A 26,569-nucleotide genomic window follows, 5' to 3' on the forward strand; every position below is an offset into this window, starting at 1 on the left:
TTGGATTTGTCATCACTTCAGAATCTTACGAAGAAGACCTTATTCTTGATGGCACTGGCTACAGCCAAGAGAGCCAGCGAGCCTCATGCCATCGATAAAAGGATAGGTTTCTCACAAGGCAATGCAGTATACTCGCTAATTTTGGATTTTTTGGCCAAGAATGAGGACCCGCTAACCCTTGGCCTTGCTCCTTTTCAATCAAAAGCCTGTCAGAAGTACTAGGTTCATCCAATCAAGAGAAAGTCCTCTGTCCTGTAAGAGTTTTGAGTATACCTTGAGAGAACCAAAAGCCTTAGAGGATTGGCCCCTAATCTTTAGTGTTCTGTGAAAAACTCCAACCATCCTTTGTCCAAGAATGCATTATCATTCTTTTTTAGATCCATGATTTCGGAAGCACATTCAGGAGTTCAAGATGATTTACTGCCCTTGTGTAAAGTAAAGGCTCATGAAATAAGAGCCGTGGCGATGTCTTTGGCTTTCAGACGTAACCTTTCTCTCTCCAGTTTTGCAAACAACATTGAAACGGTGTACGAAAAATGCAGTACTTTAGGTCTGTTCTTCACAGCCGGCATGACATTGGGGGATGAAGGATAGAAGGAACGCCTTCTTTTTCCTCTATCCACTCTCCTTGAATAAGATAGTTGTACTTCTTGCGAAGTCTGGTGAGCACTGAGTCGTGAGTGTCACCAATCTGTATTTTATGGTTTGGCTAAAATTTTTGTATGGTGTAGGTTAATTTTATCTGGTCTTTGTTCTATTGTACTGCGCCCAGGGCAAGGGCATATCCACATATTATTTATGTGACCCTTTGGGATTGTAAGCTTTGGCAACCTACAATTTACCTCCTGCATTGCAAAGCACCCACTCAAGTAGAGGCGACCCTTGGCTCTACCGCCATGCCGCTACAGGTCGAGAGGAGCTACGACCAGAGGCAGTACCCATCTGCCGTTGCTCTCTCACCAGGTAAGGTTACAACAAGCATTTCAAGATGCTAGCTAATGTTCTATTCCAAATTCTTCATATCAGATTTTTTTTGGGGGGTAGTATATGTCCATTCATCCCACCTCCAATCAATGTGGGATTCAGCGATATAATTATTTGTTAAGTTACTTATATAAAAATGACATTTTTATAATAAAATAAAGTTTTATATATACTTACCAAATAATTACATGATCGGAGCCCTCCCTCCTCCCATCTCATGGCCAGAGAGCATAAATGAATTGAGCTCTTTAGCTACGTTGTACCTATTCTTCCCCGATAGTGGGCTGGGCGGTATACCTACACCCAGAACAAAAGAGCGCTCCCGCGAATCTCGAATGTTTGGGCTGCCGCGTAAAGTAGAAACTACAGGAAACCCCCCGTATTCGCGTTCTCACGATTCGCGGACTCATGTATTCGCGGGTTTCTCTATGGAACATATCTACCCATTATTTGCGGAAAATTCGCCCATTCGCGGTATTTTTCACTGTGAAATATTCACTAATTACTGTATTTTCAGATAATTTTCATGAATAAATGTGCTTTTTGTGATAAAACTATTAAAATACTCAGGTATAAGCATTTTTACAGGGTTTTTCTTGTGTTTAAACTATCAAAATGGGCAGTTCTAAGTGTTTTTAGAGGGGTTTTATGTATTCGCGGATTTTAGCTATTCACGGGGGGGTGTGGTACCCATCCCCAGCGAATACGGGTGGTTCACTGTATTGTTATCTAATTATTTGGTAAGGATATATGAAACTTTATTATATTATAAAAATGTCATATTTGAAGTTGTCAATGGTTATGACCAAAGATTATACTTCACTGTCATTAAAAGAAAGTAAAAGACAGGATTTATAGACATTTTCAGTTATTCCCATAGGAAGGGATTTATAGATGTTTTCAGTTATTCCCATAGGAAGGTTACTTTGAATAATACGTTTATGCACCTAATGTTTTAGTACAGCTGTTTTGATACTTGTTTAGACCTTCATTAAGGCATTATTGTATTAGTATTTAATTAGCGTATTTTTTTTGCATTTCAGGTACTTACATTGCAGAGATTTGAAGAACAGTTTTGTGATGTTACACTGGTATCTGATGATGGGTTTGTCATGAAAGCCCACCAGGCCATATTAGCATCCACCTCTGCTTATTTTCAACGTGTTTTCTCTGACATTACTCCCGAGCAGCATCCGATGGTTGTGTTACGAGGAGCTAATTTTCGAGAAATGAGTTGTCTTCTAGACTATATGTATCAAGGAAGTACTCAGGTAATGCATAACATAAATGTTTCTTGTATGGATATCAAAATAACATTCTGTAGTGAATTCAGTATTTTAAATTTACACCAGATAATCTCTTGTCAGAGCTCTCAGTGTTGTATTTAATATTGGTTGTTTGATCACAAACCCATTATTTGCATTTGCCTTGTTTGTTCTCGTCTTGATTCCTAGACATTCCATATCCATACAACAATTAAAAGAATGTCTGCTGGTTGGTTGGCAGCATCCCATATGTATACCCTCAGACCTTAGGTTCAAAGTAGACAAGAACCTAATTTTCCATGTCCGTCTTGATGAGAACAAGGTTCAGAGTTCTTCTTGGGTACTATATTAACTGCTTTTCATCTGATTTTTTCCATTCCCACCAGTTATTCTTTTAATTACATCAGATTCTCTGCAGTTGATTGACTGGGACAGCCCCATAAGTGTTTTAATAATTCATCTCCAGCTACAGCCAAGTTCACTGGCAAGTTATTCAGTTAAGTGACTTCAAGGACTGGCAGAGCAGACATGACCAATCAACAGAGGCAACCCCAAAAAGGGAGATGTACCCTTACATGGTCTCTACAAAGAGGCAAGGGCTACCGCAACTAGTCACCCTACCTCCTAGCAGCTTTATTCAGTGTATTCTCTTCTGATACCAACAATTGGATTGTCAGGCCACTTCAGCATGGTTAGATAACTTTTTGTTACATTTTTTATTGATAACTCATTCCATGCTGTTGCTGCTTTGATCTGCTAGAAGACACAGTCACTTGTTTTGGTTAGCAGTGAGAATGTCACTCATGAACTCTTCAAAAGGAGATGTTTCTATGGCATGCTCAGATTTTTTAGATTTCGACAACACATCAACAGCACCCAGAGAGGCATTTTTTACCAACCAGAGGCAACCCAGCATGTGTATGAAACGTTAATCTATTAACTACAGTCACCAGATTTGTCAGGAGCCACATCTCACCTCATTGAAAATGGTGACCTCACAGGTACAAGATTCATCCTTGAATGAACTTCTCTTTCTGCCATTAGGATACCTTCTCGGTGGGGAGAGCTGAGGTAACTCAAGTTGTGGGCATAGTCAAACTTTTCCACATGTTACAAAGAACTTCAGCTATGGATTTTTGTTTTCATGCTAATCAAGTTCTTCCTTCGGTCATTTTAATGATTGACAGCCTTCATGTCGGGAGCTGTTATGATATAGCAACCTCAGTGTCTGGTAAACATGGCTCTCTTTTGCCTTGGTTATTGTATTGGTATGGCCTGCAAATGCAAGCCTACCACACCAAGAAGATCGAGGCTACAGTTATAATGCTGTCCTTTAGAGCATTGGATTTTTTTTTTTTATCTTAAACCCATGAGTTCTCAGTTAGATGTCATGGGCTTGCAGTTTAGGCAAATGTAAATGATGGGTGTGTAATCAAACAAATGCAATCTAAAAAAAATTGGATTTTTTTAATACAAACCCATCATTTACATCATTCTAGCAAACATAGGCTACACTACATGTGAAGTGAGTTTTCGTAGCTACCTGGAACTCCACATTTGAGGGCATATATTCTTAGTGCTGCCAGTGAGTCTTGCTGCCTCATATCAGTTCATGCTAAAAATGAGGTTATTGGTTGGGAAATGCCTGTGGACATATAAAGCATTTGCATGTAGGGAATACCTTCTTCAGTGTGACAGGCAGAGAACTTAGAAACTTTAGGTCAGTGGGTTTGTGAAAAAAATGTTAGTTGTAAAAGCATATTATTTGACCTATTAAATATTTAGTAAGTGTCTTACTTAATTTCTTAGAACTATTATATTATTTTTAATTGCTGAAAATAGGGAGTTAACATACTCCTAACCAATATTTTTTTAATACTTTCTTAGGTACATCAGAGTCTGATGGAAGCTGTTCTAGAAGTTGCCGATATGCTAGAAGTGAAGGGACTGTCTCAAATAAGATCTAATAATTCTATAAAAAAATTCATGGCACCACCTTCTTCAAATAGTACTAGCGGCAGTACAACCACCCCATCCCACAGTCACCCCGGAGATAATAATAGTGTGGGACATTCAAGATCATCAGATGAACAGTCAGGACCTCATACACCAGAGGAACAAGTGTACCGGGACTCCCAGAGTAGATCCTCAGAATTAGAAACCTCTTGGATGAGATTTTCAGGAAATAACATGGCAGAAACCCGTTCTAAAGAATCGTCTCGTTCACACAGTGAGGGATCTGCAACTCCCTCAGAAGAACCACCCCCATCATCTCATGTGCGCTTGTTACCCTGTCAAGAGGCAAACAGTCAGGAGACGCAGGAGGAGTCCCAGGTTTCTGGAATGGATCTTTCCATGGCTAAAAATGAGCCATGGTCACCTAGAGAGTCATCACCAAATGGTGAAAAAAATTCTCCATCAAGGAAAAGGAGAAAACTTGTAAGTATTATTTACTGGGTTGTTGTTTTGTCTGTGTAGTTTGTGTGGTATGTCATTTACCCATATTTGGTTTTAATAATATAAATGTCAAAGTACAGTTTATATTTTACATATACAATGCTAGAGTTTTATATGGTTCTATGTGTCTTCTTGTTGAGAGCAGATTATTTATCAAAACGTAAAATGCTCTGGAGGTAAAAATGAGTTATTTAATGAGTATGGGTGGTCCCTGGTTAATGGCGGGGGTTCCGTTCCCGGGCAAGTGCCGATAACTGAAAATTGTTGTTAACTGGAACATCACAATAATTATGGTAATAAGTGGCATTTACGATGTGGAAAATGGCGATTTGCGCCGATAAATTGCTTCCGGCGCTGAAAATCGCTTACTGGTGCCAGTAAACTGCCTATTGACGCTGATAAACTCCCTACTGACACCGATAAACTGCTTACTGGCGCCAAAAATCGCTTAACAACGCCGAAAATCTGGTTGATGACATCGTTAACCAAGCGTCATAAAACCAAAACTCAGTTAACCGATGTCACCGGTAACCGTGGACTGCCTTTATTTCATTTCATCGTTTTTGTGGTAGCTAATATACTCTAGACATTCTTTTTGCTGGATTACTAAAATGGAGTTCTAACGATTTTAGTTGATGTTTTTTAATTTTTTACATTTTTTATTTTATATGAAGATGAGGTGAATAAGGAAAATTTATATATAAATTATTTTTTGTTTGTAGTGAAATACCAACTGAGTAGTAACACCAAAATATGTTGATTGTAATCCATGGTTCAAGTGTTGGGTGGCAAAAGGGTTTGCAAGTTGTTCTTTTTTATTTTGTTTAATTTTATTATGTGTTTAGTCACGTGAAACCATAAGATGCAAAGGTTCACACCGTGCAGTTTATCCTGTTGGTTCAAAATTTCAATCTGACTTAGATTTGTTGTCATGTCACTTAATAAAACCAATTAGCTCTTGTCAGTCATAGTTCACAGTACAGTACAACTGTCCCAAAATTTCAACTGTTAAGATTATTAAAAATTCCATCACAGAACTTTGTCATTTTCAGTGACTAGTAGTTTAGAAACTCCCCAAGGTCATTATCTGAAAAATTCCTTTTTTACAACTAATATTATATAGCTTTTACTTCTGCGCCAGTGGTAGTTCAACAGGTTGAAACAAAAATCCAGAACACTCGGTTTTCTTTGAATATACTACTTCCCCCACCCCCCACCCAAACACTCTACTCGTAGGTGGTCAGTCTATTTCTGTCACTGTTTTGGTAGGAGTTTGACAGATTGTACTCAGTTTTTTGTTGGTCTGTCCTTTTGTTTTTTTTTTATATTCTTTTGGTAAGAATCTGTAAGGTAAGAGTTGCCATAATGGCATTATTCCAGTTTTATTGACCCTCATGATATGTTTTTGCTGAGGGAAAGGTTATGATTAGATAACTACAGTATATGATCGTAGTTGAATGAAATGTGGTAATTGATTGCAAGTGGAGAGAGAATTTTTTTGCTTCCAAAGCCTTTTGAGTCTTTAGTAAAGCCCCTTGAAGCAATTAAACCCTCTCTTGGTAGTCCTAGGACCTGTGATATGGTAAGAGAATTGTTGCGGAATGGTGGCTTTTTCTTTATTGAAGATACTAGTCTTTTGTTCCTGACTTAGGTTGAGAGAAAAAATATCAATTTTGACACTTTTCCCTTCTCATGATTGTTAAATGCAGACGGGACTTTATTTAAAGATAATGAGCTTGACACTTTTATGCCATATAAGGGTAATTTGAGTGTACTCAAATAGTGTAGGCCTGTTAGAGACGATATTAATCAGTTCATGTTCAAGGAAGAGTGAACACTACTATGTGTAAATGCTATTCCCCGTTTTCTGTTATTTGGTCAAATTAACCCACGCAACCTCATCCTGGGTTATAATCTTACTGGAGGTAATTATTCATTATGAAAGTTTTAGTGGATGTACTCAGTCAAGTACAGTAATAGCAACGGAAGGGGCTCAACATCCAGATGTTGACTGTGGACAGTGGGCTGTGGGCATCCCCTGTTATGGACCTGTTTGGGACTAAGGGGAGCCATCTTTTTGCCAATTTTTTGTTCACCAGTACAAGGTCCTCTAGCTTGGGCAGGGATACCAAGCTGTTCCCTGGTTAGGTCTAGACTGTAATGCCTTTCCTACTCTTGCTAGGTTTCAGGAAGTCATCAGTGTATTAGGGTAACTTTGTAAGTTGTCTCTTGGCATTGATCACCCTAGGTGACTAGGGAAGGCTGGGTTTCCAGTTTCTTTCATTGATGGATGCAAGCAGCTGAGAGATGAAAGGTTTCATCACAGTCCCACAAGCTGCCGAAGACTGCATGGTATGGCCCATGATTCTGGTGAGCTCAAGGTGGGATCTTGTAGTAATGCCATTATCGGTGCTGAGAGAGAATCTACTAGTAATAGATTCTGCCAGCACCAGTGCTCAGGGTGTAAGTCATGGTCCCACGCTAAGCAGTTTTTTCCAGCACTGATACCTTTATAAACAACATGGTTAGGTTTCTGCTGTTTCTCGAGCATGAGAAAACTCCTTGGTAGCAGGCTTTAAGGCTAAAGGGCCATGTTGGCATTGGCTATAGGCTTTTGAGGACAAAGACATCCAGATGTTTTTCAAGGTGTTAAGGTGGAGTTTCCCAGGTGTCTGCTATGTACTTTACCTCGGAATCTGTATGCGGTTTTCAGTTCATTTTTTGTCGACCATTGAACTGTTTAGAATAAGGTCCTTATAAAGAAGTTTATATGGAAATTTCACAGTAGCCCTAGATATAGTAAAAGAGTGAGATAGCCACAATCTTAGTCAGATAAGGTAAGCTTTGCAAAATTCAAGGCAATTACCTTTGCATTATTTTGGACTAAGTACAGTTTTGGGCTGGGCCCTTACCTACCTACAACAGTATCTTTACCTAGCCTGGAGTCACTAGGGCTTGAGGAACTTGACCCCTTGGGGGTCCAGCACTGTCTGCAAGGATTGTTGGAATTGCACTAAAAGGATTAGACCTGATGTAAAGGTTCTGTGTTTAGTTATTTGGAAACTGGAGCTTCCAAAGAGTAGGAATGTAATGCCCTTTTCATTAGTTCTTTGGTTAAGGGCTTTCATGTTAATTTCTATCAGTAATGAAAGGCAAGCCACTGGACATGTGAGCAATGGCTACAACTTTTCAGTCTGGAAAGAACTTATCCTTGGATAAGATATTGAAGTTACTCAGTGACATGGCAACCTTGTATTTGCTTTGGTTTATCCTCATGGTGCGGAGATTAAAATACGATTATTGGAGAGCATTAACTTCTCTGGTTGTTGCAGGGGATATTATGTCCTGAATCGACAGGTAGCCTTTTTTTTTTGGTCTACTGCTTTTTAAACTTGGTTGTCGTTTTTGGAAAGCTTGGAGGTACTCAGTGTTGAGTATTAGAAGTATAACTTTTTATACTGATGTACTTGTTAGCTATTCATCGTTGGCTGTGCAGGGTTTCGGCACAGTAACCCTACCCCTCCTTCTGCTGAAGGGGGCATCTTCCAAAGAGACCTCAGCTACCTTCATGATAGGATCTTGTACCTAAGTTACAATCCTCCTAGGGTGGTAGTAATAGCCTGTGGATTGAATTAACTGGTTAAAACAAACACTTGTGTGTACAAAGTATTTTGTTACTAAGTAGCCTTTAAAGGGTTGGCTGATTTCCACTTTGCCCACCTCCTTTTTCAAATATAGGAATCAGCTATATAATCTGAGAGGTAAGGTTCATTTAAAAAATATATATATACTTAATTTAAGATTTATTTTTTAAATACTTACCTCTCCATTATATAAATAACCCTCCCTACCACCCCACATTCAAAGTAGACTGAATGGCTACGAGTGTTTGCACTTATCAGTCCCCTGGTGAGGGGTGGGGGAAGTAGATGGTTAGAAGATGGATATTCATAGAAAACTGAATGTTCTGTTTTTTGTTTCATGTCGAACTACTGCTGGGATGGAAATAAAAGCTATATGTTGGAGAGGTAAGTATTTAAAAAATAGATCTTGAACTAAGTATTTACCGTATATTATTCCACAAATTAAGTAAAGCTGGTGTAAATACTGAAGTCTATGTTGGACCATGCCCAAATGCGGGTAAAGGGAGATGAGCTGCCTATAAAATAGCCAAAGTTGCATTTATTCTGACATTAAAAACTGCTGTTTCTGTAAGTTGTTTTAATATCTCTGAAACCCATCATATGGCATGATTACTGTAAGTTAAAATAGATCATACTGATCATTTAATTATGGACCTCTTAAAATTAAAAAGAACTTGGGAATCCAAAACTAATAAGGAATGAAGACTCAGCAGTTGAGTTTTTATATGAACCATCTGTTTTCAGTCTCAGTTGCCTTCTCTTGAAAGTATTTTCAGGCTGTCATCAGTCTCATTCTTCACCAGTACAAATTATATACTATCTTCTAACATCAGCTACTCCATATTCTATTTACAACTCCTTTGGTTATCCACAAAATAGTACCTACAGTATCTCTCTCTCTCTCTCTCTCTCTCTCTCTCTCTCTCTCTCTCTCTCTCTCTCTCTCTCTCTCTCTCTCTCTCTCTCTCTCTCTCTCTCTCTCTGTACATGTAAATGTTTTCCCAGATTTGTTTTTTATGTAGGGACAGTGAATGATCCTTGACATTTTACTTATTATTACTGTTGAATTGATGATGTTACTTTTACAGTTAGAGGGAATCTGCTCGGAAGAAACTTCAGAACCTGCTACAGATCCTGACTGGGGTCGGGTGGGATCCAAGGTAAGAAGATAATTTTTCCATACCTAACATATTATAATGAATATACTGTAATGTAATACTTAGTAGTAGTTTAAATTAGTTAGTTATTGAGCATGTAACAAATTAGTAATAAAATATCATGATGTCTGGTAAAAGAAATGTTGGGTGTAGTCAGTAACTGAGAAGGTATCTGCCAACAAAAGCCAGATGCCATTTACACTTAAGCCCTTTGAAAATCCATGCCAAAGGGTATGGACTAGCAACTCCACCTTGTGAATATTAGCTGTAAATGAAATGGTAACACCTTGCACCACCGCTTTAAGGGGGAAATAGGTGTTTGAGAACAAGATATGGATATATATACTATGTTAGCATATATGTTGTATTGTATATCCCATATTCTGAATTATGTAAGTATGATATAACAGTAGTGACATAATGTTTTTTTTTTTTTGTGATGTAATTTTCAGGTTGATGAAAGGGGATTATGTCAGCCACGGACTATAAGCTTTACTTCAATTACCGCTGAGCCTGGTATGTTTAATTTCTGCCTCATTTCATGCTAATTAACTTAGGGGATATATGGATGTTCAGTATACTGTACTGTATAATTCTGTTTTGTGAAATAGATTTTAGAAAGAACAGATATTTTTTAGAATTTTATATTTCAAGTTACTTCCTCAAGTGCTACTTGTTTTGTAGCAGAAGCACAAGTTTACTATGTTTCACCCAGACCCATTAGTTATAGTGAGCCCTTTCATGTGCCATAAATCTTCCAAATGTTTCAATGCCTCTCAAGCATTAGCACATCTGAAACATCACAGATTTGAGGAAGAGAAGCATATTTTCACAAACAGTTTTGAGACATTGTGTCTCCTGAATTGGAGGCTATACATCTAGAAAGTTTCAAAAGTATGTTCTTTCCTTGAGTTCAAGGTTTTTCATATTCATTCCAGTTCAGTATTGACTTTTTGACATTTCTACATCTCATTATTTCTGCACATTTGAGAAAGTTTATTCCTGTAAAGTCCCTAGATCTTTTGTGATTATCATCCAGACTGGATTGTTTTCCCTCTGTTATGGATGGTATCTTGCTAAGAAGTATGCAACTAGGCACCTTCTATTATGTTCAAAGAAAAGAGCAACTGTTTCTGGTCTAATGATTGCTTGTATTGCATTCCTTGCATATAGTATAGTATCTATTAAGTTCAGATTCTTTGCTGGTGTCAAGTGCTGGATAGTTAGCAAATGACAGGCAAATTGGAATTTTCTAAAAATGGTAGCCCTCATCCCATTCACTTGTAACTTTAGGTTTTGCCAATTATGTTTTTAGTTGTCTAGTAAGGCGTAAGTACCGCATTAAGTTTCCCTCTTACCTTACTCGTTGTAGTTGTAGTTGCGTATATGCTTTATCTTTCTTGATTAACAGATCATGCGAATTCTTGGCTTATTTGTCTCTACTTCACACTTATTGGATAGGTACTTCCCTATTATACACTATTTGCTCATAGGAGTGCCCATGGCAATATGGTATGTAGGTCCCAATCTGCAGTTTACCTTAGTGGGCCTGACATGGAATATAGCAACTGGAAAAGTTTGCAAAGTATTTACCTCTTCATTGCACTCATACATGTCAGGGTTCCTGTTTATAAACTTAGTTCCCAGTATGTCTTTGAGAAAAAAGGGTTTTAAAGTTTAAGGTTAGTACTTGGAGCATATATGTAGATCCCATAAGTCTCAGTAAATCAATTCAAGAGTTTCAGTAGTGCAGTTCTCACTTATTTTGAGATTGGGGAAAATTACAGGGAGTGGGTTTGTGAGGAACAAATATAATTTTTCAGAAACAAAATTTTATTACACCTCCAGGCTCTGTTAATTTCTCAAAGTGTATGGATCAGGCAAAGTGAATATACAGACCTTGTTCCCCAACCAAACATGCACAGTCTTACCAGCCAATTGCCAATTTATTCTTTCGTTAAGAGGACTGAATCCTCTTGGACAATTTTGTGGCACAACAAGGGCTAGTCATAAACAGTGGGTTTCTATGAAAGAATTTGTCTTGTTTTTGTAAAATTACAACATTTGTCAAGGTTAAAAGTCTAACCTTGTAAGTGTCATTAGAATTTTATAGTGATGAAAAGGCAAAAAAGACAGTTTGGTTGGAATTAGACTAGAAGGACTGTTTGTGAAGGTATAAACATCAGTGTCCACATAATTCATGGAACTGAGAATTGTTATCATACTAATGTTGATTAGGTATCCATATAGTGAAGAAATGCCTTATTTTACTAATGGTATATACTGCTCAGAACAATGTAATAGCCAAGAATAGTCATCAGTACACATAGGAAGTCGTGGATCTTCCTCTGTGGACGGTAATCCACACTAGACAGATGCCCTTACTCACTGCATCACAGGTCATAGATCCTTTTGCTGCCTTGTGATGCATAAGTGGTGGTGTTTTCTGTGATATATGTTACCCTCATTTCTTTATTTACACCATTTCTAGATCAGATTTATAAATATATTTTTTTATTTTTTGTGACTGTCTAATTATGAATGTGATGTGTTGGCTTTGTCATGTGTAACCTAGAATTATAAACAAAAAAGGAGAGAAGTTATTGAGTGACCACCGTAACCTGTCTCTTAAAAATTAAAAGTTTACAAATAAAATGTTGGGTTTAACCTTGTAAAGGAAGCAATAAACCTGACTTTGGAAAAATGCAAGGTTGTAAGTTGGAGTAAATAGAAAGAGCAAGAGAGTTCTACAGCATGTCAGTAGAGGGAAAGAAAAAACTACTTAACTGGAAAGTCCAAAGTATGCAGATTTCAGAGTAAATGTGAGAACAGGTGCTAATTTCTTTGGCATTTTCACATGCCCTGTTCCTATAGAATATGGGATGGTGCCGGTTTTTAAACATTTTTATGACTTGCATAATTTTATATTTTCTCTTGCTGCAGTATAGGACCAACATTGTTTGAAAGACGAGTTTTGACACTAGGTGAAGAGACATGAAAACAGCTTGACAGATTCAATTAAAGTTGCCATATGAGTTCAATTAACAGATTCTGGACATGCTCATAACACCATCAGAAACACACAGTTCAAGCCAGCATCCTGATGGATTGTTTCAAAAGATGAAGATAGTGGCCATTGGCAGCTTTGTAGATGAATGCAAGTTTCTTTGTTCTGTCCTTCAATATGATAGAAAGCATAACAGCATGAGGAGTATGTGGGTCACTAATGAGTAGGAATTCATGTACTATGTCCAAGGGGTTGGGATTGCATCCCAATCTGTGCATCTGCTAAATTGGAAAAGTTTTTAAATTTGAATAATTTAACCATGGTACAAAAACCACATAAATTTTCAGCTGCTGTACAATGAAAGAGTATCTGCTTGGGATACTGTCTCATTAACAATTTTTTTTTTACAGTAATTTGACATTGTTACTGGTAGCTGAATTTAACTCAGAAAACTGGTCATTGTATTTAGTCCCTTGGTAATGAAGACCTTGAAGTATTTGCTTTTGTAAATCCATGCCCTTCATATGAGATTCTTGTTGGTATTTCTTGTGGTTCGTCAACAAAGATTATGATGTGTATCAAAGAAACATCCTGCATGTTTTTCTGTTATTGTACATGGCAGCTAGACTTTGTTGTAAAGTTAACTGAATGGTGTTGTATACAAGCAGGGTAAAACATTACTATTAAAATATGCTGTGATTGCAGCCCAAAAGCTTACAGATCGGGGAAAAAGTGATTAGTCAGTTCTAACTACCCTGAAACACAGGCTACAAATGATAGGAAGGCTTAGTGATACACTTAGATATATTAGATTCCTGAATTTCTACTCAGCAATGTAACCTACATTCAGGACTAAACCTGGAGAATGTAATAATATGGATTCCACAATTTCCATGCTGGACAAAGCCTGGGAAGACAACTGGCCAACAGAGTCCAGTTGTGCCCCCTGAATCAACGTACTTAAGAAGTGAAGATGGAAAGATGATTAACTTACTTGATTTCACAATGTTCATGGATCAGTCTGTTATTAGCGAACATAACTACATTTATTCACTGGCATCTTATGGTGTGCTTAAGGCTACAGGAACTCATGCTACTAGGACATTAAGTCAAAGTGGTGACCAGTTTCTTATCTGGTACATCTGAGAATTTTTATCCTCCAGTTCTGGGAGCCTGTTTCATATATTTTTGACCCCATACATGTTAATGTGATGGAGGTGCAGAAAAACCCAAAGCAAAGAACTGAACAAAAGCTAATGTTAGTGACTAATCAACCTGTCGTTTACTAATTAGCGCAATTATTGATATCGAAACTTCAGAACTTTCACGAGTGTAAGGAGTGCAGAAATTGCAAAACTAAAAGTAGGCCGAAGCATACCAGCTATTTTTCTTCTCTTGAACAAACAAGAAAAGCATATTGCACCTACAAAACTCCTGGAAACGAGAGACAGGAATAATAGTTTGAAGAAGGATAATTGGTAGTCCTATAAAAATCAGTATTCCTCTGTGTTCACTGAAAGGAACATAGACTTCGCCACATGTAAATATACTCACAGTATATAGGATGTAGTCAAACATAGAAAAATGTGAAGAAATTGTTTGGTAGCACTGGCTTAAGGACAGCCACTCTCTTCACTTCTGGTGCCAAAATTTTGACTAATGGCTCTTAGTTGCAAGAGGAACCACTTATGTAATAATAACTGTACTCTTCATAGGTATTTCAGAGAGATTTCAGCCTGTGAATGGCTTTGAAAACCAACAATTACAGCAACTGGTTTGTTTTAAAACCCATTAATGTATCTGTGTGCACATTTTTCTGGACATAGAAGTTGGAAACTTTAATGTGTTATGGTTCTAGTCTATCTAGAATGAATAATGTTATAGCTTAACAGTGTGATTTTTGCATGTGTAAAGATTTCATGTACTTGCTTGACTCATTTTATACTTAACATTAGTTCTGAATCGTTGATGATTAAATATATGGAACCATGACATAAAAAGTTTCCCCTTCTATTTCAGAATGCAGCCCTCAACAAAGCAGAAATCCCCCATCAAAAAACAAGGAAGGAATGTCGTCATCACAGCCTTTAGTTGAAAAAACATTGGAAGTTCCTTGTGAAGATGGACCACTCACAATTAGTCTTACTACAGGGCAAGATCTAAATGGGTGGAGAAACATAGTAAAAAGGAAACCTTTATTTTCCTTGCCTTTAAGAAGAGCAAGGAGAAAAGCCAAAATAAGGCGAAGTTTAGATGAAAACAGAAAGAAATGGTTGGCCAAAGAACGGAGGTCTCTTTTTGGATCAGACTCAGGTGGGCGTCCAGTAACTAGAGCCTTAGAGCGATTGAAGAGCAAGGCAGCATCAGCAGAAGCACAGTCTTTAGAAAAACTTCATGTCAATTGCGACCCCCCTTTCCCTACAGAGGAAGATGCTGCCAAGAGTAACAGGGACAAGGAAAATATTTTGTCCCCCAAACCTACACCAGATGAAAATAAGAAGTTACCTTCCACCCATAAAAGTACCACAGACAATGGTAAAGAGTCTCATACTTGGGAAGTAAATGATAAAAGGACTGATGCTGATAAGTTTCAGGAATCATCTGAGGAATTGAAATTCCCAGCCATCAATCCCTTGTCACTTTTCACGCTGCCTCCAGTAAAAGAGAGGGAGAAGCAAACACGAACAACATTAACCCTAGAAGAGAAGGTGAAAGTTATTGATGCTTTCTTAGATGGAAAATCCCAGCGTCAGATTGCTCATTTGTATGGAATAGGGAAAACTCAGGTGAGTGGTATAATTAAGAGAAGGGAAGAAATTCTTACAATTTATCGTGATAGCCTTTTAAGGGGTGAAAAATTGACAATGAAGAGGCAACGCAAGAGTGAGTATGCTCTACTCAATCAACATTTAATCCAGTGGTATAGACATATGACTGTCGTTGCTGGCGTGAAAATCACTACTGGTATGCTTAGGGCTAAAGCTCTGCAGATTGCTCCTGAATTAGGCTACCATGATTTTAAAGCTTCTAATGGTTGGTTGGCAACTTTCAAAGCAAATAATAATCTCAAGTTTTCCAAGCAGAGAAAAAATGAGTCCTATGATGATCAGGGTAATTATGAGCATGATTCCAATCATAGAGATGATGATGAGTCCTTTTTCGAGGATGCTGAAGCAGATAACTCTTCAAGTCATCTTCCCCTGATAAAACAGTACCAAGGAACTGGTAATATTACAGGTGTACCTACCAGTCATGATGGTACAGATTCAGACCTTACAGGGAACAAAAGCTCTCAGAATGAAGATTCTTCATCAGCTAACCAAACTGATCAGACAGGTTCTCTGATTCACCCAGGACTCTCTGGGGCTGGAGCATCCAAGGCACCACAGATGGTAAATACTTCTTTGGGAGCCAACTTAACTGCAGCTTATAACCTATCTCGTGATTTAACGAGAGATCTTTCACGGGGAGATACTGCAAGTGTAGGAGACCTGTCATCAACAACTATGAATGCTAGTCCACTTAACCACCCTGTTTCAGCTTTAAATGTCAGTCGAGCTGTCATTGAAAATCCTTTAAGTAAGCCCTCGGATGCAGCTTTAGCAACTTACAAGTCAGAAGAACCTTTAGGTTATGGTTACGATCACCAGAATCGTATGAATGATGCAAGTACTCGAGGTGCAGAGTATAATTACACTCCCTATGGATTTCCTGGAAGTTACTATAGCTACCATTTCCTTGGGCAATATTGAGGCATATTTCTGGTTTGGAAGGTTTGGAAAGGTTTATTATGTAATATGAGTGTTTTGTTTGAGTAAATATTGAAATCTGTGTGAAAATCAGGTCCTCATGGCGAAGACATGGCAATTATATTTGGATGAGTATAGTATGTATCACATAGGGTAGAATTTGCCTTTCTTTTGTTAGAAATTGTGATGTCAAGTTTGTTTATACCAGTCATTGCATAAATTGTTGTAATAAATTAGTATTTACAACAGAATGAAGAAATATGGTGTAATTTTTGTGATATATTGTATTTAGCCATTTTGCTTTGCGGAGCACACACACTCATGTTAGATTTCTTACATAAGTTGATGTGACAAGGATGACCTGGGCTTAATTATTTAAGTTTTTTAAACAATTTGAAGTTGTTAATAAACTCCCGAATTCATCTTAATATTTCATGTTTTATTAATAGTTTCTCTGCAGATTTGTTTCATTTTTTCTTAATAGTTTTTCTGCAGATTTGTTTCATCTTTTCTTAATAGTTTCTCTGCAGATTTGTGCCATATTGTTCTAGTAGCAAAGCAAAATGAGGTATGCAAATAATTAAATAATTTTTATAGTATTATAGGTCTTTGGAGTGTATAGAAGTAGAATAGATGCTGGAAAAAATCTAGGCACTTTATGGGAAGATAAGAATTGGTCATGATGCAGTACTGTGTTGTATTTTTTGTAAATTTTATTCGTCTATTCGAAGATTGATTTTATTTGTGTAAAACTAGACATTTCATAGGCATGAAGACAAAAAATCTAGTAAGTATTTTTTTTTCATAAATTTCAAATTTGAATGTAGGGAAATATTGTAGTAGTGAGACAAAAACTTGTATGACAGTTAATTCCTGCTGTTTGCAATAACTCGAAAAGGGATTTTTGGCTTTTGATCCTTTTGTAATGGGTGAATTTTTTTTTTTAAGCTTCCATGTGTTAATTTTATCTTCACTAAGTTGCCAAATCTAATGACTGCTCTTTGTTTTTCACTCATGCAAAAACCTGTTTGCAAATTGGTTGTCACTTTTTAAGAATTTTTATTGAAAAATCTTTTCAGGAAATGGTTATCACTATTTTAAACTTGTTGAAAAACATGTGCAGGAAATGATTGTCACTATTATTAAACCTTTGATGGTAATGTTTAATGTGATGAGTTTGTGATATGGATTTGATTTAAAATTCATATTAGGGCTTAGCTGCTAGCCTCTTAGGAGTAAAGACTTGATATTTTTATGGGTGTTAAACACATTAAATCGAGTGGGAGACTTCTTGTTTATATACTTACATATTTGAGTATTACTATTTGGTGCACCAGATTAAAATTGATCCCTGACATCCCTGTTTTAATTTTGAAATGATTTGTGTTGTGAAGTAGTTTGTCTTCATTTAAGAGAATCTTGTGGTGAAATTTGGTATTTGTTTGAATAGATTAAACAGGCTTTTAAGTATTTTAAAAATACTTATTTTATGGAAATTGCTAAGGTAATATGTTTCATATTGGGGGTTTATGTTGATGACTGCTGGAATACTCTTTGAATTACAGTTTTTGGGATGAAATAAGATCAGGAATGATGTTGGCTGTAAGTGGTATGTTTGATGCTGGTAACAGCACAACAACAGTGCCTACCCTTACAGTGGTTTTCAGTACATATATGTATAATAAAGAAAAGCATACTCTGTATTAATTTCATAATAGTCAAAGGTTTATGTACTTAATCTACTTACTTTCAATCTACATTTTCTCAAGACGTATTGTGTTCTTTATATTGGTGTCATTCAATGTTTCAAGCAGCTTGCATGTGTGCATATTGATAAAAGTTTAATTTTATTTGTCTGTGATAATGATTAATATTAAGTTGATAACATTGTTGTTATGTTGTACCCTAGTATTTAAAATGAGATAGTAGACTTCTTAGAGTGGTGTGCTCTGTTGTATAATATACATGTATATTTTGTAGATACATTTGAATGTGGACGTTGTTGTCAATAAATTATGTTTTTGAAGCACGATTGTTGAACATTTTTATTTTCTTCATAGAGGGAATGCATAAAAGTAGAAGATAGAGGAAAGTCTTATAAAGAAAATTGAATAGTAGTATAACCAAGGCATAAAATTTTGTTAGTCACATCAAGCAGAAGAGGCTTTTGCTACCTGTGTAGGCATGTGTAGTAATCAGCAACATAGGAAGGAGTAATATAATAAAAAATCTGAATGGCCGCAGGTATTGGATTGAAAGTCATTTCAAGAGCACTCAGCCATTCCTAGCCCAGGCAGTCATAGTGTGGTTCATTTCAGTTATAGGACAATCAGATTAGAAGGAGAATTATACAGGGATAATTTACAAACATAATAGAAAAGAATAACAGTTTAGTACAAGGTGTGCTAGTTATGTAAAACAAATATGGTCTAGTGTACAACAGTATAAATAGGAAAGAAATAAGCACATGGATACCTTGACTTTCAACTTACGCTGCAGGTATTCACCATCCTTGTTGCCTTTTATGTTCAAGGGTAAACAGGAGTGGCAGCCATGTTTAAGGGGAGAGGGAGGATGACTGATAGACCGCTGTTTTGAGAAAAGGTGGTGCATAAAATTGTATACAATTCTACATGGTAAAATTGGTGGCATTAGGGTTGATGAAGCAGTAAAATCTGAAGTACAGGACATATTTGAGTAAATTGTTGTGCAACATAAAATAAAATATGGATTTCTCAATGTTATAATGAATTTTAAATATACCCTCTTTTCACTGTTGTAGGCACTGAATGGCCAAAAGTATCTTGGTGCTTAGCTTTGTGGCCATATTTTCACAATCAAATCATGGGTTGCTTGGCAAATAACAGTTTCAAAGCCACAAGACCTGCAATTCATAAACACTATGCCTCATAGCTGGAATTTAAGTGTACCAATCAGCTGCAGTTCAGTACAGTATTTCCCTTTTAAGAATCCATGAACACCACTCATAAAAATCTGCTAAATCTTCATGCAAACTTCACACCAACAATAATATGCAGATAAGGTCCAGTAACAAACTTTGCTTTAATGAGCAGAAGTTGCAGGATTTGACTTTAGTGCACATACAAAACATTTCAGTATATTGACAGATTTGTAGTGTCAAGATACCAAGAATTACTGAAACAATTTGGTTTGTGATAATGCCTCAGAAATCATGTGGTTTGGAGGTTTCTCTCAGTAAGGTTTACAGAGGGTGATCAGAAGTTTCAGTCTGGAAGAGCTTTCCACATTCTCTGTTCATATGGTCCCAAGGCCAGATGACCGGTGCATTTTAAATGCAAGTATAGTACATAATCAGGAAAGGAAGAAATTCCACTTATCATTGCAGTTTACTGAATTTTTTTGTCTCTAGCATGAAAAACTCTTATCATAGTGCCATTAGTGTCTGACTATATTCATGCCATTAGTGTCTGACTATATTCAGTTTTAGGAATACAAGTTGAATAATTATGAGTTGGAATTGATGGGCATAATCAGGTCATTCACTGAATTAAGTGCTTTTGTGTCATGAATCTGTAAATATTACATCTGTAGGCTATTTTTCATGTCACATATTTTTCCTTTATAATATTTTAGTCATTTAGTCTGGCTAGCCCCCATGCCACCTTGTGTAAAACCCACATAAGAGACCTGATCCTGGTTATACGTAGTATTTTTGATGACTCCATTAAGTAGATTGGCTAATTTGAGAGGCTAGCCTTCACTTGTTTTATACTGTATTTAATTTAATTTATAGGACTAGATTTCAGGAAGACAAAACAGTACTACAGTAGTTTCCTTTGCAAAGGAAACTGCTTTTCCCCAGACAAAATATGTTGCTAAAGTTTTAAGAATATACTCATCTATCCCTGTTGTAGTTTAGGGTGTTATGAGATGGGAACTATTTAAGGTTTTGTAGAGTCTCAGTTTCAGTTGATGCTTGGCATTTATAACATTCTGTGAAGGCTGTCTTCCTTTGGGTGTTGGAACTAGGAGAAGAACCTCTTTTCACAGAGGCAAGTCATAGAAGTAGTTGTTCAGATTCTATAGATTTGAAACATACGGCATATAGCAGTGAAGTAATGACAAGAAGTTATATTTCACTGAAGTGATGCCAGCAAGGCCTTTGCTTTATCATTCTACATTCTTTTTGCAGATAACTTGATATGAAATAGCCATATCCTTGTTGAGTCTTTTGGTGTTGCTTAAACAGTTTACTTTTCCTGCTTTTCACCACGTTCATTTTATGTGAAGATGTCTGTTATCAGCGTTCTGATAGCAGAAGACATCTCTTGTGCCAAATGCATTCCTTTGATTGGACTTAACATGATTTTAATGTCTTTTTGTATTTCCAGCAAGTAGTTAGCTCAAGTTGTTTCTTAGTTGCATATTGTCACCAAGAAATGAAATACCATGGTAACCTTATTTATAAGTACAGTTTGTTCTGTGCCACATAACCCTAACATTTTGGGAATATTGGCTGACCACAGTGGAGTGTTTCTTTCCAGTAGCTGCTGTAGCATCTGTAATCTAACCCCTTACTCATTTTGCTAATCTGGTTGTTGTAAAACAAAAGTGTGTATTTTGCATGACGCATCGAACAAGTATGATAAAAGTTTTCATTGAGTACAACCTTTGCTCTACAAACATCATTGTCAATTGCCTGACCCTGTTTTAAATATGGTGTATACACTTTAGCTATATAGGGAAGCATGGAATAAGAGGTGATAGGTCAGATGAGAGCAATTATTCCTCTTTTCTTTGCTCACCAGAATTGCTAACAGCTATTCAGCTGGCTTGACATTGCAGCAGATGGAATTAATCTTGAAAATGGTTATTTTGTATTTTATGAAACTGACCACATGGTAATATTTTGAGGATATTTGAATAGATTTTGATATTGTTTGATAAATAATTTCTTAAGATTTTCTGTACAGTGATTGTGTGCCATATAGTTTTAACAAGTATACATATACCGGTACATTATCCTCAGGTCCTTCAACAGAAGAGGTTTGTTCCAATAAAGAAACTTCAGCAGGGGCCATTAGAAGGTCTGGTTGCCCACAAGATATTTCAGCTCATGAGGCGTCACCTGATTATGATACATCTTCTCCCTTCTATATGCAACAACCCAGTCTACCAACATCAAAGAAACACAAAGAAACTGGGTTATCAAATGTTCAGTTTATGCTTAATAGATCTTATATCTGTTCTTGCAGAGGTCCTTGTAAAGTGAATATAAGAAATCAGTCATGCACAGGAACTGACAAAAATATGTATCAGATTGAGAGAAATGTTTGTAAAGAGACACTGAAATTAGAGCTGCCTCAAACTGGCAACCAATCCATAGAAAGTGATTGCCCTTCCAGTAATGCATTTATGAGTTCCTATAGTACAAATCTTGGTTCCAGTTTACATATACAAGAGTCATTTGGGATTGAAAGTCTTTGTACTTTAAAGGATCCTCATGATAATGATCAAGGTATGACATGTACTTCTCCTTCTTTGTCACAAAGTATTTGTAATAAGAGTACCTGTGTGGGAGGTATGCAGGAAGCAGAGCTAGATAAGAGCTACTTGGAAAGATGTGACCTCTTACAAGAGACTAAGAAGTTTGTAGATAATTCACAGTCTTTGTCTAACTCAGAGATACCAGAATTTGAATTACGGTTAGATGAGACATGTAGTGATATTGACATAAGTGTCGATAGCTCCCATGATGGCTCCCGTGTTTGCATTACTGAGGAAGAGCAATCTCTTGGTACAGTTTCAAGGAAGGAAGTTACATTTTCAGCAGCAGAATTTAATCATAATGCCTCAATAAATGCCCCTTCTTTATTTTTACCTTCTAAACATTTGGGAAAAGCTGGAGAATACTTAACTCTGAAACCTGTAGATGCCGTTACAGAGACAGTAGACCGGGATCCTTTAGAGATTGCAGTTCCCTATGCAGACAGCTCTGTTGCATCAAGTAGTGAAGGAGAGGATACAAAACTTACTTCATTGGTCAGTGTCACTCACAAAGAACGTTTGTTGGTGAAATGTTCTGTTCCTGAGGAAGCAGCGGGATGTCCTCTGGAGAAGAGACTTGTCAGACCAAAAAGTAATGTAAGTATCATTTTTGCTTGTTACATCATTTACATGAATTCAACATATCTCTAAAATTACAAATATAAAGATATAAACAGTGTAAAGATATAAATAGTGGTAAGTACAAGAAGGGTTATTTAAAGGCTAATTGATACTGGTTTCCACAGTGTTTTTTGAAACTTTACATTCCTTGTAAAGTGTTCTTTCCTCCCAAGAACCAGGCTTGGCTAATGTTAACTGCTGAATAATGTTTGTCCTTTTCCGACCTAGGACTTGATAACTTACTGTATGTTAGATAGACCTTCCAGTTTGAAGTACTACTTGTGAAATGGCTACTTTACCATAGCATTGCTTACTGGTAACAGAATTGAGCTGCTCTGGTAAGAGAGAGACACAATCCTGTCGGTTATCATAATATTTTGAGTATATTTCTTTCAGAATATAGTAATTGTTAGTATGTAGGGTTCTTTCACTCTGAAGAATTTTCATCTTTTATAGTCTCATCAGTTGTTCATGATGTAGAATGATTATGTAAAATAGTGTACAAACCATTGATATTTCAATGCCATTTTGACCATTCTTGCTCTTTATTTTCCACATAATCATCATTGTTTAAGGATCTCTACTTTTTGTTGCATTCTTTCTTGTGCATTTTCTGTTATAACTTAATTTTTGTTTGAGTTATGCCAAATTTTATATCTTTTTATTTATACAGTATTACCATTGTGTTCACCATAAGTCTTTGCATCATTCTAGCTGAAATTTCATTTTTGTTGGTTCTAATATATATATATATATATATATATATATATATATATATTTATATATATATATATATATATATATATATATATTATATTTATATATATGTATGTATATATATATACATATATGTTTTATATATATATATATATATATATATATATATATATATATATATATATATATATATATATATGTGTGTGTGTGTGTGTGTGTGTGTATGTATATTATATATATATATATATATACAGTGAACCCCCCCAGATTCGCATTGTCAACGTTCAGGGACTCACGCATTCGCGGGTTTCTCTGTGGAACATATCTAGCCATCATTCGTGGAAAATTCGCCGATTCATGTATTTTTCAGAGAAATATTCACTAATTACTGTATTTTCATATAATTTTCATGAATAAATGCACTTTTTGTGATAAAACTATTAAAATATTCAGGTATAAGCATTTTTACAGGGTTTTTCTGTGTTTAAGCTATCAAAATGGGCAGTTCTAAGTGTTTTTAGAGGGGTTTTAAGCATTCGTGCAGATTTGACCCATTCATGCTGGGGGTGTGAGACGATCCCCGCGAATACGGGGTTCACTGCATGTATATATATATATATATATATATATATATATATATATATATATATATATATATATATATATATATATATATATATATATATATATATATATATATATATACATACATATATATTTATATTTATATATATATATATATATATATATATATATATATATATATATATATATATATATATATATATATATATATATATATATATATATATATATATATATATATATATATATATATATATATATATATATATATATATATATATATATATATATATATATATATATATACTGTATATGTCTTTTGTCACTCATACACTAACTACTTTTCCAAGTTTCATTGAATTCACAGAATATGCAATGGTTTTTTTTCCTTTCCTTAAAATTTCCTGTATCTTATATGATTTTTATGTTCAGAGTGGAGAATACTGTATTGACTTGTAAGTGTTTTTAAAAAAGTTCTTCTTAGAGTGAAGATGCCTTCCAGGTACTGTACAGTAATTTGCTGTCTGTTTAGTATATAGTTTATATTCTGGTAAGTTAAACTGAATCATGACAAAAGGTGACAGCATCTGGTGTGCCCTGTCTAGCCCACATTGCTTACAAAAATTTGCTTGATTCCTTTTGTGGTATGGACAGTTTTATATAAGCTACTTACCAAGTAATTATACCAAGTAATTACATAGCTATTAGTTTCTATTAACCGGCAGCTAGAATTTTTGAAATTCGCGGTAGCGCTACTTTTGTTTTGGCTAGGCGAGTGACCCTGCCCACTTTCGGGGTAAGAGAGGAACCAGCTTAGCAAACGAGCTCAATATGTTGATGCTGGCTGATGGTTGTGGTTACAGTGATTGGCAGCAGCGGTTTTTTTGGAATTCTCTTCTCTTTTGATCTTGGATCATTGGTAAAGTATTGGCTTTATGGTAGCCTTTTTGGCACAGTTAGTTAGTGCCAGGTTTTCTCTGAAGACTAGTATTACTGATTTTGACAGTTATTTGGATTTTCTTTGACTCTACTTGTTAGCATGTCTGACTCGGGCCCTCAAAGTGTTAGGTATTGCAGTAAAGGCTGCAATTCCTCAACAAAAGGGAGCTTTGGTGTTCATTTTTTCACCTCGAAGGGAGTTACTCCCTCCCAGAAGTCTGCGCTCCTCCTCTCACCTTGGACAAGAAGCACCTTTTCCCCTCAAACGACTGTGCTGCAGTTTGCGTCTGATCTGCAGCAGAAGTCTACGCAGGACTTCCTCGCAATCAACGAGACGTCCTAGAGAGTCTCCAGCCTTCCCCTGTAGGACAGTTTCTCATGTTCAACCCCAGCCCCTTCGGGGTAGAGGCAGACAAAGAGGCTTCCCCAGACCTTGCGGAAACACCCGTTTCACCCCCAGAGCAATAAAGAAGTCCTCCAACAAACCACCCACACATACGTGAGGATCTAGTCCTCTGCACATCTGTGGAGGTAAGATTCTTCCACTTTTGGGAGCATTGGGAAGCAAGAGGAGCGGAGAGTTGGATTGTTCAAGTACTAGGAGAAGGCTATTCAATCCCATTTCTGAAGAAACCCCCCTTAAGCAACAAGCCTGTTTTATTGATGACTTACTCGTCAAACTCTTGAGAAGTTTTCAGCCCTCTCCCAAGAAGTGACAGCTCTTCTCGAAAAAGAAGCAGTTGAACTAGTCGAGGACACCTCTCCGGGGTTCTACAATCGGCTGTTTGTAGTCCCCAAAGCCCCAGGGGGCTGGAGGCCAGTTCTGAATGTAAGCACCCTGAATTTGTATGTACAGAAAACAAAATTCAAGATGGAGACGCCCCAGTCCGTCCTTGCATCCATTCGTCTGGAAGATTGGATGATCTTGATAGACATGAAAGACGCCTACTCCCATGTCCCAATTCATCAGGACTCGAGGAAGTTTTTAAGGTTTGTGTTCCAGCACAAAGTGTACCAGTTCAGAGCCCTTTGCTTCGGTCTGTTGACGGCCTCATAGGTATTCACGTGTGTTCTCGCTCCAATGGCAAAATGGTTACATCTGATTGGAGTCAATGTTTCGTTGTATCTCGACGATTGGCTTATTCGCTCCCAATCAAAGGAAAAATGTGCGGAGGACCTTCACAAGACCCTTCTTCTCACCCAGGATTTGGGCCTCTTGTTAAATTTCCCAAAATCTCAACTGACTCCTTCTCAGGAGATAGCTTATTTGGGGATGAGGATAAACTCAGAGTTTTTGGGTTTTTCCCTCCTCTCAAAGGATAAACTCCTGCCTTCAGAAGATAAACAAATTTCTCGCCCTTCAGTCCTGTTCTGCGAACAGTTGGATGAGCCTGTTGGGGACTCTCTCGTCCATGTAGCAGTTAGTGTCTCTAGGAAGGCTACACATGAGGAACTTACAGTTCTTTCTGAAAGTCAATTGGAACAGGAAGAAACACCCAGATTCTTTTGTTTTTTTCGATAACAAAGGAAATAAAAGAAGAACTGGCTTGGTGGAATTCAAGAGACAAGCTCTGTCAAGGGAAATCGCTTCTCCCTCTGAACCCTGACCTGGTGTTTTATTCAGACGCGTCAGACCTAGGTTGGGGAGCCCTCCTGGGAGACGAAAAAGTTTCAGGTCTGTGGATTTCAGAACAGATGAAGTGGCACATCAGTGTTAAGGAATTGATAGCAATTCACTGGGGATTGCAAGCATTTGCATTGGAGGTGTCCGGGAAGACAGTGTCCGTCCACTCGGACAACACCACGGCTCTATCTTATATAAGAAAACAAGGGGAAACTCATTCTTTCTCCCTTTGCCAAGCAGCAAGAGCCCTTCTCATTTGGGCGGATTAGAATCGAACCCAGATCCTAACCA

General features: G+C 36.8%; 1 protein-coding gene across 3 annotated transcripts in view; it reads left to right on the plus strand.

The window, feature by feature from the left end:
• The window catches only part of LOC136829451 (uncharacterized), a 47,646-nt gene that overhangs the window by 16,412 nt on the left and 4,665 nt on the right, over positions 1-26,569 (plus strand). For 2 of the 3 annotated variants that reach the window (XM_067088105.1, XM_067088106.1), the window contains 5 exons: positions 2,028-2,255; positions 4,137-4,688; positions 9,439-9,510; positions 9,960-10,023; positions 14,534-18,295. In XM_067088105.1, the coding sequence (XP_066944206.1) occupies positions 2,028-2,255; positions 4,137-4,688; positions 9,439-9,510; positions 9,960-10,023; positions 14,534-16,266 (2,649 nt within the window). In that variant the 3' untranslated portion in view covers positions 16,267-18,295. Of the gene's footprint in view, positions 1-2,027; positions 2,256-4,136; positions 4,689-9,438; positions 9,511-9,959; positions 10,024-14,533; positions 18,296-21,274; positions 22,390-26,569 lie in introns of those variants that run through there. The other variant, XM_067088107.1, reaches the window with a different exon arrangement.

This window comes from Macrobrachium rosenbergii, chromosome 44, assembly GCF_040412425.1.
Source record: "Macrobrachium rosenbergii isolate ZJJX-2024 chromosome 44, ASM4041242v1, whole genome shotgun sequence".
NCBI lineage: Eukaryota > Metazoa > Arthropoda > Malacostraca > Decapoda > Palaemonidae > Macrobrachium > Macrobrachium rosenbergii.